Below are 12,750 nucleotides of genomic sequence, written 5' to 3' on the forward strand. Positions count from 1 at the left end.
TGACAAGCTTCATTTAGATGAAATGAATCATGGTCTTCAAGTTAAGATGCATTTCTAAACACGGAGGTAAGGCTTGCTTGCCAGTATTTCTTATGTGGTATTGCGGTCAAGGACCTTCATGTAAAGCAAAAGAAAAATGGAAAATTGAAAATGTCATGTAAGCAGCCCTTTAAAAACACGCTAACGCTACATTTCTGACATCAAACCCTCTAAACCTTAGAAATAATGCTGGAAGGCATCAGAGAACCCTAAACAATTTACACTGATACATATTTCTATGAATCAGTCTTGGTTCCCAGGAAGTGTATGCACATACGTGGGCTCAGACAGAAAGAATGTCTTTCTTCTTTTTACGAGCAACATTGTCACTCCTGGCCTAATTGGTACACAATGTCGGCAACTATTGCTCTGTGTCAGGACGGCATGATGGTAGAAGGTACGGCATTTTGACACCAACTTTGGTATCACATTAAAATACTGGCTTGTTTACCATCCTTAATACTTACTCGGTGTTTTATGTGAGAGAAGCATGGGGTAGTGTTTCCACTGAGGTGTGCGAATAGTAATTTTTGAGACAGAATTGTGCAAGCAGCAGACCAAATGTTAAATACTTTTTAAACAGTTTTTGAATAATCAACAGCCATTTTCACCACTAACATAGAAATTACCTTCACATCCAAGTATAATCACAGTTCGAGTGATTCTTGATAATTACATTGCACATTTAATAAAAAGTTGTTTGTTAAAAGCATAATGGAGCATTAGGAGCATATGAGCAGTTTATTTGATTACTAGGGACTCATTAGGGAGTGCCAGGCTAGAAAAGTATCGTGCTCCACTCTGAAACTTGTCACATTTTATGTGCACTAAGGCTGCCAAGATGAAATTTATCGCACTTTTGCCCCAATGTTATGCTTGATCACGCACAGTTGGGGGTTTGAAGTATCTAAAGACTGTACTTAACCAATGTTGACTATTTGGCTTAAAGTCCGAATCGAATACTTGATTTGATATTGAAAACTTTGCAAATATGTACTGCTACCCATTTTGCTGCTTGGGTTGCACCGTTGGTTGATGCGCAGCTGTGGGGTGACCAGCGGCAGCTGCTCCCTCTGGCTTCCCGGCTTTTCCCCCTGGCACACCTGGTTTCTCAGGAGGTGCTTCGAAGTGGGTGAGTGCTGACCTCCTGTTGCCTCGAAGGTGATGGCCACAGCTGGGCAAATAAAGCTAGCTTCTTCCGTTCGCTCACACAAGGCACAAGAAAATGCGGCACAGTGTAGAACTCATCTTGGCTCCACCTACCATGCTGTTTATGTTTGATATAACTGTGCAGCCCCCGTTATACTTAACCTGAACACGTCTTAGGCACCTTTTCGTTTCTGCTGCCGATGGTACTGGGTATTTCTGATTGGGGTGCCTTGAAGGTCATAGCCTAATGCGTCTTCCTTCCAGAGCATTTAATGTTTGCTCCTTATAGCCAGCATTTGTCACTATTATGCTGCTAGGGAGGTTCTTGATTTTGTGGGTCAAGTCTAACGGGGGCCATCCTTCGTAGCATGAGTGCTAGTGTTTTTTCAGTTATTCTTGTAGTGAAGAAAATAGCGTATTCTTGTACAATATGTTTCCGCAGCCACCACAACATGCCTGGAGCACATGAGTACGCAACTGGGCTCCAGGGTGGCTGTGCCCAAATAAAGCTCGGTCGCCATTTCCACTCACTGCCTGCCTTTCCTGATGGTGAATGTGTAAAGGTCGTGCCATCTAACCAGAATTTGATTAAACTGAAATTGCGTATCAGCTTTTGTCTGTACATAACAGCTGGCACCATAAAGCTTATCGATCGGTGTCATTGGGCTGCGTCCCCGTGCTCGCATCTCTAGTTTCCTGACATGGCACATCTATGTAAAAGGTGGTCCTTCAATATTGCAAAAATTCGAGAGCTTCTGATAAACTTTGATCCACACTCTGATACCATGTACTGTGAGGTGTGTTTGAGTTACTGTGACAAAGAAGCAAAATAATCAGTTAGTCTAGCTGTACATTTTTGTACATTTAGATCCAAAACTTCGTAACATGTTCAACAACATATTGCCGATAAATGGCATTTCAATTTAAAGGCTGCTAAGGTACATTGCTTAGTAACTGAATTTTATGCGCTCTGGGGAAACCTTGTGCAAATTGTGTGTGCGGAAATGCGGGGTATACACTATTTTTCTAGCTAACCTTACGCTGGTGTACTCACACTGAAATTTTGCTGTGGTATTGTTTTGCATTGCATCCAGTTTGATCCCACACTTTGGTGCATTACTTGCTTGTTTTGTCAAGAATAAATCTATAGCGTCCATTGTTTGGGGCAGTGCCAGACAAAAAGGATTAATTTTTTATGGGAGCACAATGGTCTGCCACTGTCACAGCACTCGCTGTCGCGCTCTACTTGTGGCTGCGGTGGTTCAGTCGAGCACAATGTTCACATCTGGACCACAGCAGCCACCTCCTTATGGGGCCTAAACACGGCCACACGTTAAAAGGGGGTCCAAATATGTCCCCACATTGCTTTCGCACATGAAATCCCACAGACTTAACGTATTTAGCCCAGTCACTTCTTCAGGGAATGCTGTTAGTACTTTCCAGTAAAGTGCCATATGAGTGATTTATTTATTGTTGCAGCTTCACTTGCCACCCATAAGGGACAGCTGCAGAGTGGCAATTGGGACTAATTATCATTTAGGATCATAAGTAGGGCTTAAATAAAGAATTGATCAGCAACATATCATGAGTTCATCACCTGTGTGGCTGAAACTGGGAATAAAATTAAGAGACCTGACAAGTCTCCATGCATTCAAGGCATTGAGCCATAAACGAAAAATGTTAGGTGTAGCAAGGAGACTACAGTACGGCTCAGAGGTGTAATGATTAGGGCAAGCAACCAGTGTCCTGTTAGAGTAACAAAATGTGTGCCAAGGAAAGGAAAACAGTCAATGATGGCACAGGATTAGCTGATGTGATCAGTACAAATATAAGGAGTGCAAGCGTATATGCATCACATACATCACATACTCTGTCGGTTATTCTCTACCCTTCTTAAGTTTATTACATTAATGTCACATTTTGTGATGCCAAATTATTCACTACTCTTTTTATTATATTGTTCCTACGCGATTTCGTCTTGGGGTTTTGAAATGTGTTATAGCAGGTGCAGTGGTGGAACTGCACCATTTGCGCCATACTGCACCAAGAGCGACCTTTGCACCACCTTGCACCAAAACAGCATTTTAGCACAAAATTCTGCCGAGCCTGCACGAAAGCATGCATAAGAGCAAAACCGTCCTTCTGTCATATCTTCGCAGCTAGCAAAACTGAAATCAAAACCAACACCATGCTGTCATCATCATCATCATAGAAGGAAGCAAAGACCCGTCCATAAAATTTCTCACTATATACTGAGAAACTCTATGGGCCCGTCTTAGTTGTTCGGTTCGTCATTCGCACATTTTTTCTCTGATGAACGTGCAGTGTAGTGCCGCTTAACCTTCTTGCTGGCGCTTTATTTCGGTGTTCATCCAACCTGCATGGTACCGTGGAATTTGCTGAAGGAGGATGCCACATTATAGGATTAAATGTAAGCTTTTCGAATGTTTATGAGTGATAGCGGGGCTTTGCAAAAGAGCCTCTGCGATCAGAATCGCACATGGTGCATAGTTAAGAATGGTATTAGCAAATGAGGTCGAATGTGGTACACAGCGAGAGCTGCCGCTTCCCTGGGTTCCACCATGTTCGTTGATGCAAAGCTTTTGCATCAAGTTCGGGTCACTGCTCTATTTCGGTGGAATAGCATTGCCGACGCAAACACAAAAACTCTCTTTGTGTCTCGTGCATGCGTACTGGCAGTGGCCCTATATATATTGTCACACGCTAAGGCAAGAGCAAGCAACAGTACCAGCAGCCAGACATGAAAAATGCTAGGCACGAAGGGACGGTTCTCCAGCTGGTGCGGGATCTTTTCTGACTTCGTCGTCGTCTTCGTCGTTTTTGCTAGGCACGCAATGCTGACCGTTTGCTGGCTCTAAACACCAGGTGGCATATAGGTGGCATACAAAAATGAGGTAAGACAAAAAAAAAAAAAAAGGAAACGCGCTAGCACACATACTGACATGCACACGAGGCAAAAAATGTGTTCTGTGGTCGGGAACAAAGAAAAAGACGCTTTGCAGTTCTTTGGAGGACGACACGACTACAGCAAAAAAAAGTTTGTTTCACTAGTACACTATATTAACATCACCGTGTAAAATATGGCTTGAGGCGGACGACATGTACAATCTCTGCATGTGGTAATCGGTGCTTGGGCGATGGCAGGTCTCCATCTGGAATCACTGCATAGTTCACATCACTTACACGTCTTAGTACTGTGTATAGTCCAAAGTACTTGCTCAGGAGTTTCTTGCTGAGGCCTCGCAGTCTGATGGGGGTCCAAACCTAAACTTGGTCACCAGGCTCATAGGTAACTTTTCGATGGTGGAGATTGTACCTTATTGCATCTGTACACTGCTGCTGTCTTATGTGCACACGGGCCAGTTGACGTGCTTCCTCGGCGCGCTGAATGTACTCCTTGACGTCAGAAGCTAACTGGTTGAGCTGATCGATGTCTTCATACAGAATCCTGGCGTCTAGCATGGTTTGGACATCTCGACCATAAACAAGGCGGAATGGCGTTAATCGTGTAGGTCGTTTCCTGCGTGGCAGTGTTGCACGCAAACGTTACGTACGGCAGGATTTCGTCCCACGTTTTGTGCTGCACAACCACGTACATAGAGATCATGTCTGCCAGTGTTTTGTTTAGTCTTTCTGTCAAGCCATTAGTCTGAGGGTGGTATGCAGTGGCCTTTCAATGAATCGTGTAGCTCAACCTGAAGATGTCGTCCAGAAGCTTCGCCATAAATGCCGTCCCTCGGTCAGTGATGATGAATGATGGTGTGCCATGCCGAAGCACTGTACGATGCATAAAAAACCGGGTAACTTCAGATGCTGTCCCACGTGGTAGTGCCTTCGTCTCAGCGTAACACGTCAAGTAATCAGTTGCGACAAATGATCCACTTATTGCCGGAGGAAGACAAGGTAAATGGTCCAAGAAGGGCCATTCCAACTTGATCAAACGGCGTACGCGGAGGGTCAATGGGTTGTAGAAGGACTGCAGGCTTAAAGGGTGGTGACTTGCGACGCTGGCATTCATGGCATCCTTTCACGTAGCGTTTGACGCAAGCAGTCAGTCTAGGCCAGCAGTACAGTTGTCGTACCCTGTCCAGAGTCACTGAGTAGCCCAAGTCACCAGATGTCGGCTCGTCATGGCAGGCTAATAGGATGCAGTCGCGAAGGGCTTTAGGCACTACTAGAAGATGTAGTTTGTCGCCGGCACCTGTGTTTCTTTTGTATAAGATGCCCTCTTGTAGGCAAAATGACGACAACTGTCGCGAAATGGGGCGAGGAATGGACGGGATGCCTCCATAAGTGATCAATGATCGGCCTTAACTCGGTGTCTGATCGCTGTTTAGCGAGCAGATCTGGCCCGCTGAGGGCTCCCAGGAAGGTGCTGTCGTCTTCCTCGTCAGGATTCTGAGATTCAACAGGTGCTCGTGATAGCGTGTCAGCATCTTCATGTTTTCTGCCTGACTTGTATACGATCGTGATGTTAAATTCCTGGAGTCGCAGACTGCAACGTGCCAATCGTCCGAAAAGGTCTCGGAGGCTGGTCAACCAGCACAAAGCGTGATGATCGGTCACAACATTAAATGGCCGCCCATAGAGATACGGCCTAAACTTTGTAGTAGCCCAAATAAATCGCAAGGCACTCCTCTGTGTTGGAATAATTGGACTCGGCGTGTAACAGAGTGTGGCTCGCGTAGGCGGTAACTCATTCAGTCCCGTCTTGCTGTTGCACCAAGATAGCTCCGAGATTGATATTGCTGGCGTCAGTGCGTACTTCTGTGTCAGCATCCTCATTAATATGACCGAGCACGGGAAGAGAAGACAATCGACGTTGTAGCTCCGCAAAGGCGGTCTGTTCTTCATCAATCCTGAGGAATGGCGTGTCGTCACACGTAAGGCGAAATAGCGGCTCTGCAATCTTCGAAAAATTTTCAATGAAGCGTCGATAATATGCACACAAGCCCAAAAATCGTCAGACACTTTTTTTGTTGGTTGGAGCTGGAAAAGCAGCTACGACTGCAGTCTTCTCGGGATCGGGCCGAACACCTGCCGCGCTCACGACGTGACCAAGGAAGTTCAGTTCCTCGTAACTGAAATGGCATTTCTCTGGCTTGAGTGTAAGATCAGCCGATCGAATGGCTTCGAGTACATTTTGAAGGCGTCGAAGGTGCCCGTCAAAAGTTTATGAAAAGACAACGACACCATCGATAGACGAGGCAGCTTTTCCATTTTAGGTCTGCGAGAACAGTATCCATCATTCGCTGGAATGTGGCTGGAGCAGAACAGAGGCTGAAAGGGAGTACTCTAAATTCGTAAAGGCCATCCGGAGTCACAAAAGCAGTTTTCTCGCGGTCCCGCTCATCTACTCCAATTTGCCAGTAGCCACTTTTCAGATCGATAGAGGAGAAATACTTCGCGTGCCTCAGCCTGTCCAGAGAATCGTCGACACGAGGCAACGGGTACATGTGTTTCTTTGTGATGTTGTTTAGCTTCCGGTAGTCAACACAAAACCTTCATCTTTCTCTTTAACAAGAACGACTGGCGATGACCAGGGACTGCATGAAGGCTGTATTACGCCGTCTGGAAGCATTTCCTTCACCTGCATTTGAATCGCATGTCGTTCAGTCGGGGAAACACGATAAGGCTGTTGCCGTATTGGGGGCTCGTCGTAGGTGATGATACGGTGTTTCGTAATCGATGTTTGACGTATCTTCGACGACCGTGCAGAGCAAGAGTGGAACTCGAGCAACAGCTCGCCCAGGGGTTGTTTGTTCTCTTCAGGAAGCGTTGGACTAATGTCGACGTTGCATAGAGGTACTTCAGCAGTGCCGATTGCCTCGGAAACAAAATACTCAGTGACATCAGCGATCGGGCTGGCGTAGGCGATGACAGCACCGGGGAAAAGGTGTCGGTGTTCGTAGCTGAAGTTCGTGATAAGTACCTCACAGTGGCCATCATGGAGATCAATAAGGCTTCTTGCTACACAAACACCTTGAGAAAGCAGGAGAGAGCGATTGCTTTCTGCGACCGCTTCACCGTGTAAGGGTCTGTTACATGCCACTTGAACCACAACACTTGCACACGGTGGTAACATGACAGCGACGTCGATGACACGAAGACATGCTCAAGGGTGGATGGTGTTGGTCGTCGCTCGACGCTTTTTATCGAGAAAGTGATGAGGCGTTGTCGAATGTCGATGATAGGTCTGTGCTCCCTGAGAAAGTCCATGCCGATGATTGGGTCTCAAGAACACTGTGGGAGAATGCTCAAGCTGGCAACAAACTTAGAGCCGCGAATCTGTGTTTGTGCCGTGCACATGCCGTGTGGTGTGACGATGTGCCCGCCAGCTGTACGAACTGGCGTTTGATTCCAAGGTGTTGCCACTTTCTTCAGAAAGGTGGCAAGTTTTTCACTGATTATAGAATAATCCGCTCCAGTATCCACTAATGCAGTCAATTCACGACCGTCGAGCAGTACAGGAATGTCCAAGGAAATCCTTCTTCCGTAATCAGCAGGTACTGTTGTCGTTGATGTATCATCGGTCCGTGTACGCGTCAGTAGGGTTCCTTGAGCAAGTCCAGACTGAGCGGCCTCGTCCCCGAAAGCTGCTGTGGTTAGTTTTCCCGGCGCAGGCTGGGCGACTGACCCTGCACCACGCTCGAATATGTACGGCAAGTCGGAGAAAACCGTCGTGGCGAAGGGGAGCGTGACTGGTGTCGAGCTGATGGGGATCCGCGTTGCTGGGCAACGTATTCTTCAATTTCAGGAGGATGCTGGCTGAACCTAGGTCACGGCAAGTTTGCTGAGAATCCGCGTAGTCCGAGCTCTCGATAGGAGCACTGTCGGTAGACATGCCCCGCTTCGCCACAGTGAAAGCAAAGGGGACGGCGATCAGGTGTCCACCACACGTCTGATTTACTTGGAGCCTGTCGAGGGTCCTGGTAATATGAGGCCGCTTGGACGGGCCGTAGAATGGCTGGGCACACGGTGCGAAGCGGGGAGGAAGTTAGGGCAGGTTGCCTCAAAGCTTGCAAATATGAGATACAGTAGCTGTCAGTTCTTAGCAGTCGAGCTTCTGTGTTGAAAGGTGGTTCTCTTAGCGCATGCTGGACTTCGTCACGGAGAACGCTGGACAAAGAGCTGAGCGTCGGCTGTGGGGGTACTGACAGTTTCCGGAGTTCTTCGCAAATTACTGAACGAGTGAGCTCTTGAAAGAAATCGACATGGTCCCCGAGAGCTCCGAAGAAGTCCGTAGATGAGGCAGCGTTCTCTTGGCGTTCGTATGATGGTGCCCGATGCCAAAGAGTCTGTTCCATGGTGGTGGCCTCGGAAATCAATTCTGACACAGTGTTGGGAGGACTGCGCACGAAACTGCCGAACAGCTGCTCTTTCACTCCGAGCATCAGGTACCGCATCTTCTTTTCTTCCGTCATGCTGGGGTCGGCTCATCGAAAAAGATGCGTCATGTCCTCGACATACCTTGCAACACCTTCGTTCGGCATTTGTATACGGGACTGGAGATCATGCTCAGCTTGCTCTCGGCGATCAGGGCTCGCATACGCCTCAAGATGGCGGCATTTGAATTCTGCTCATGAAGTTAGGGCATCTGCACGGTTCTCATAGCAAACATGTGCGCCATTTTTAAGGCTGAAATATACGTTTTTCAGTTTGTCTGCGTCACCTCACTTGTTGAACGCGGCAACACGTTCATAGTGCACCAGCCAATCTTCAGCATCCCCATGTATGGCGCCGTGGAAGGGATTCAGCGTTCGTGGATTGAATAGCGTACAATGAATCAGCGTTGTGCCTTCCATACCGGTTTGGGTGGTCAGAGCTGCCATTTTCTCTGGGAGGAGTCCAAACTCGGGGGCTTGTCCACGGATCCTTCTGCAGGCGCGGTGTACAGGCGTAACCACCGGTACAGGGCTAGCGCTCCTGCTGCTCGGAGGGGTTTGATGCGTAAATTAGATTACCCAGCACCTCCACCAGTTTGTCACGTGCTAAGGCAAGAGCAAGCAACAGTACCAGCAGCCAGACACGAAAAATGCCAGACACGAAGGGACAGTTCTCCAACTGGCACGTCGTCGTCTTCTTTGCCGTTTTTGCTGGGCTCGCAATGCTGACCGTTTGCTGGCTCAAAACACCAGGTGGCAATATATATACACACACACAGTCAAACCTCGATATATCGAACATGGATATATCGAATTATTGCGTATATCGAACACTTTCTATATCGGCTGGAAAATCACATGCATTTTTAATTTTTTATTTCGAACGGGGTCGGACATAAAATGAATATATCGAACTCCGCCACCCCAGACCACATGTGCTCTTTTGGCAGGCAGTGAACTTTCCCGCAACACCCTCGAAGATAGCGGTGGTGCGATAGGCGTTCCCGACTGCTGCACACTATAGCAGCACACATCAATCACGCTGAGGGCGCCATTTGAATGTAGCGGCGTACACACGCGGTGGCTTGGCTAATTCGACAATGTCAATGGTGCATTGCATTTGCCGCACTGACTCGTCCTCGGTGCCGCACCCTGCGCCTGCCGCACCTCGCGAGGACTGATGGTTTGCATCCATAAAGACTCGCGACAGCAAGCATTCACTGGGCTCACTCATAGACGCCTTGGCAGATGCCATTTATACTTTGTTATTGACAGTGTTTCAAAATGCTTCGATTGGCGGACATGGAGATCGCAGCAGAAGTAGCGGCCAAATAAAAATGCTGCCGAGGTTGATCCTGCAAGCGCTGATGTTGCCCTGCTCCAAACTTCAACTGGGGCTGTAGCTGCTTTGGCCCTTCTACACCGCTACTGCGGCACACTACAGGGCACCGACCTATCACTTGTGGATTGTTTCGACTAAGTTGAGGACTCCGTGTTTAAACATGCGGCTGTCAATAAGAAGCATGCTACACTGTCACAGTACTTTCAGCCAAATAAATAAATACTTTGTGGGAAGCTTCAAGTCAGTATTGACTGTGCCACGATTGGGGCGCGATAGGGGATCGTTGTTCGGAGCGTACGTTCAATTGCACTGCTCGCGATCGGCCTAGGCCACGCCGACTTTGTGCGGCTGACGAAGTCGACGTGGCCTAGGCTAATTGTGTGCGGTGCAATCGACTGCGCGCTCACGGCTGACGAAGTCAGCGCAGCCTAGGCCAATTGCACGCAGCTCAACCGAATGCGTGCTCCGAACAACGATCCCCGATCACGCCCTTGGCTCATTGATTGATTTCCAGAAGTTTTTGACGCGTTATTAATGTGATTTTATATATCGAATTCTGGCTATATCAAACTATTTCGCAATCATAGCGCTGTTCGATAAATAGAGGTTCGACTGTATATATTGACATGTGTACTTGTCTTTATTGGGCAACACGTTTCACCGCCTAACAAATGTTATCGCACAGCGCAGGACGCGCCTGCATGTATCGGAAGTTTCTGGAATGTTATCGATGGTTCCATCCACTGTCCGTGACCGAACCTTGTGAAAACTGATTGCATGTGTGCGCGACGCGAATAATGTAGAACTTTGTGGAAGACACGTGGGTCCCAGCAATTAGTCTGGAACATTCAACGATTGATGTATAAAAGCCGACGCGCTTGACCCGTTGATCAGATTTTCGACGATTGCCGACCGTGTTCGCCGCTATTGTTGTGCTATAATTGTAGCCTGTTTTTTTGGGCACAGGTTCGCCCAATAAAAGTTAGTCTTGTCGTTCACAGTATTGCTACTGTGTTCTTCAGCGTCACCACCATGTGACAATATATATTTTTTGTGGCTGGATAAGCTTTGCGGTCCCTATTTGACAACCCCCTAATGTGCGCATGGAATGATATGATTATATTGCATGACGTCATGTTCAATGCATGTGCCCATAATCGATCGGTCTTGCAGCCTTTGCCCTCAAGCTGGGACTGTTGCATTGTGTTCAATCATGGGTTAATAAACACGCTTGTTGACGATCTGTTTCTGGTGCCTTCTCTGTGCCATATTGACAAAGCCGGCAGTAGCATCGTTTGTGTGCCGTGCTAAGCAGGAGCGTCGAGTCCTTGCCTGACTGCGGTTGCAGGGTAAGCGTCACGCAAACCTGTCCGTAATATATCCACTATATCAGTTAAAGTTTGTATGGTATAAGGTAAGCATACGTGCGTTGGACCCTGCACCAAAAAGGCTTGCTGCTGCGCCAAATTGGCATTTTGCCTGTGCCAGGACCTGCGCAGAAAGGTGAAATGGCTGTTCCACCACTGTAGATGCAGTTATGTTACAAATGTTTGCATGCTGCTGGCCTGTGTGCTGCTGGGTATTTGGAACAAAAGCCTTTGTCGGGCTACTCAGCCTTTTGTTCCTGTTCCTGTAGAGAAAGAAAAAGTTGACAGCCACTTTAAGCATACACTAAAGAGGATGAAGGCGAAAGCCTGCGTGTTCACAAAAATTAAATTATGGGGTTTTACGTGCAAAACCACTTCCTGATTATGAGGCACGCTATAGTGGAGGACTCCGGAAATTTTGACCACCTGGGGTTCTTTAACGTGTACCTAAATCTAAGTACATGGGTGTTTTCGCATTTCCCCTCCATCGAAATGCGGCCGCCGTAGCCGGGATTCGATCCCGCGACCTTGTGCTCAGCAGCCCAACACCATAACCACTGAGCAACCACAGTGGGTCCGTGCTCACAAGACATTCATTACATTACTTGACATTTGTATTCGAATACATTACGTTCTTATTAGTTGTATACTTCCACCAAGGGTTGTGGGTTTATGTGCCTTAATTAACTCTACCTTAATTAACTGTACAGTAAATAACTTCACCCTAATTAACACCTAAGGTCATAGGTTTGCCTCCCACCAAAAGTCGTGGGTTCAAGTGCCTTAATTATTTGTGCCTTGATTCACTTCGCCTTAACACCAAAGGTAGTGGGTTTGACTCTCGATCTTCATGATGTCCATTGGAATACAACTTGGAGATATGGCTGGTTCGCCCATACCTTGATGTTTAGTCGTGGGTTCAAGTGTCTTAATTAACTTTGTTTTAATTAACACCATAAGTTGTGGGTACGACTCCCACCAAAGGTTGTGGGTTCCAGTGCCTTAATTAAATGTGTCTTAATTGTCTCTTAATTCACTTTGCCCTAATGAACACCAAAGGTAGTGGGTTCGGCTCTCAACCTTCACAATCTCAATTGGAATCCAGCTTTGCCCATGTCTCCAAGTGGGTTCGATTCACACCAAAGGTCGATGGTTCGACTTTCAAGTTTGTGATGGCAATTGGAATACAACTTAGAGATATGGCCGGTTCGTCCATATCTTCAAGCGGGTTCTACTCACACTAAAGGTCATAGGTTCGGATCTTAACCTTCACGATGTCAATTGGTATCCAACTTGGAGATATGGCCAGCACACCAATATCTCCAAGTGGTTTCCACTCACACCAAAGGTCGAGGGTTCGACTCAATGTTTGCGATGGCGATTGAAATACAACTTGGAGATATGGCCGGTTCATCCATATCTTCAAGTGGGTTTGACTCGCACCAAA

The 12,750-nt window shown here is 47.2% G+C and overlaps 1 protein-coding gene across 5 annotated transcripts in view; it reads left to right on the plus strand.

The window, feature by feature from the left end:
• LOC126518743 (uncharacterized) overlaps positions 1-12,750 on the plus strand; it is a 192,312-nt gene that overhangs the window by 27,413 nt on the left and 152,149 nt on the right. For all 5 annotated transcript variants that reach the window (XM_055064856.1, XM_055064858.2, XM_055064857.2 and 2 more), the window contains exon 3: positions 1,083-1,171. In XM_055064856.1, the coding sequence (XP_054920831.1) occupies positions 1,083-1,171 (89 nt within the window). The remainder of the gene's footprint in view (positions 1-1,082; positions 1,172-12,750) is intronic.

This window comes from Dermacentor andersoni, chromosome 1, assembly GCF_023375885.2.
Source record: "Dermacentor andersoni chromosome 1, qqDerAnde1_hic_scaffold, whole genome shotgun sequence".
NCBI lineage: Eukaryota > Metazoa > Arthropoda > Arachnida > Ixodida > Ixodidae > Dermacentor > Dermacentor andersoni.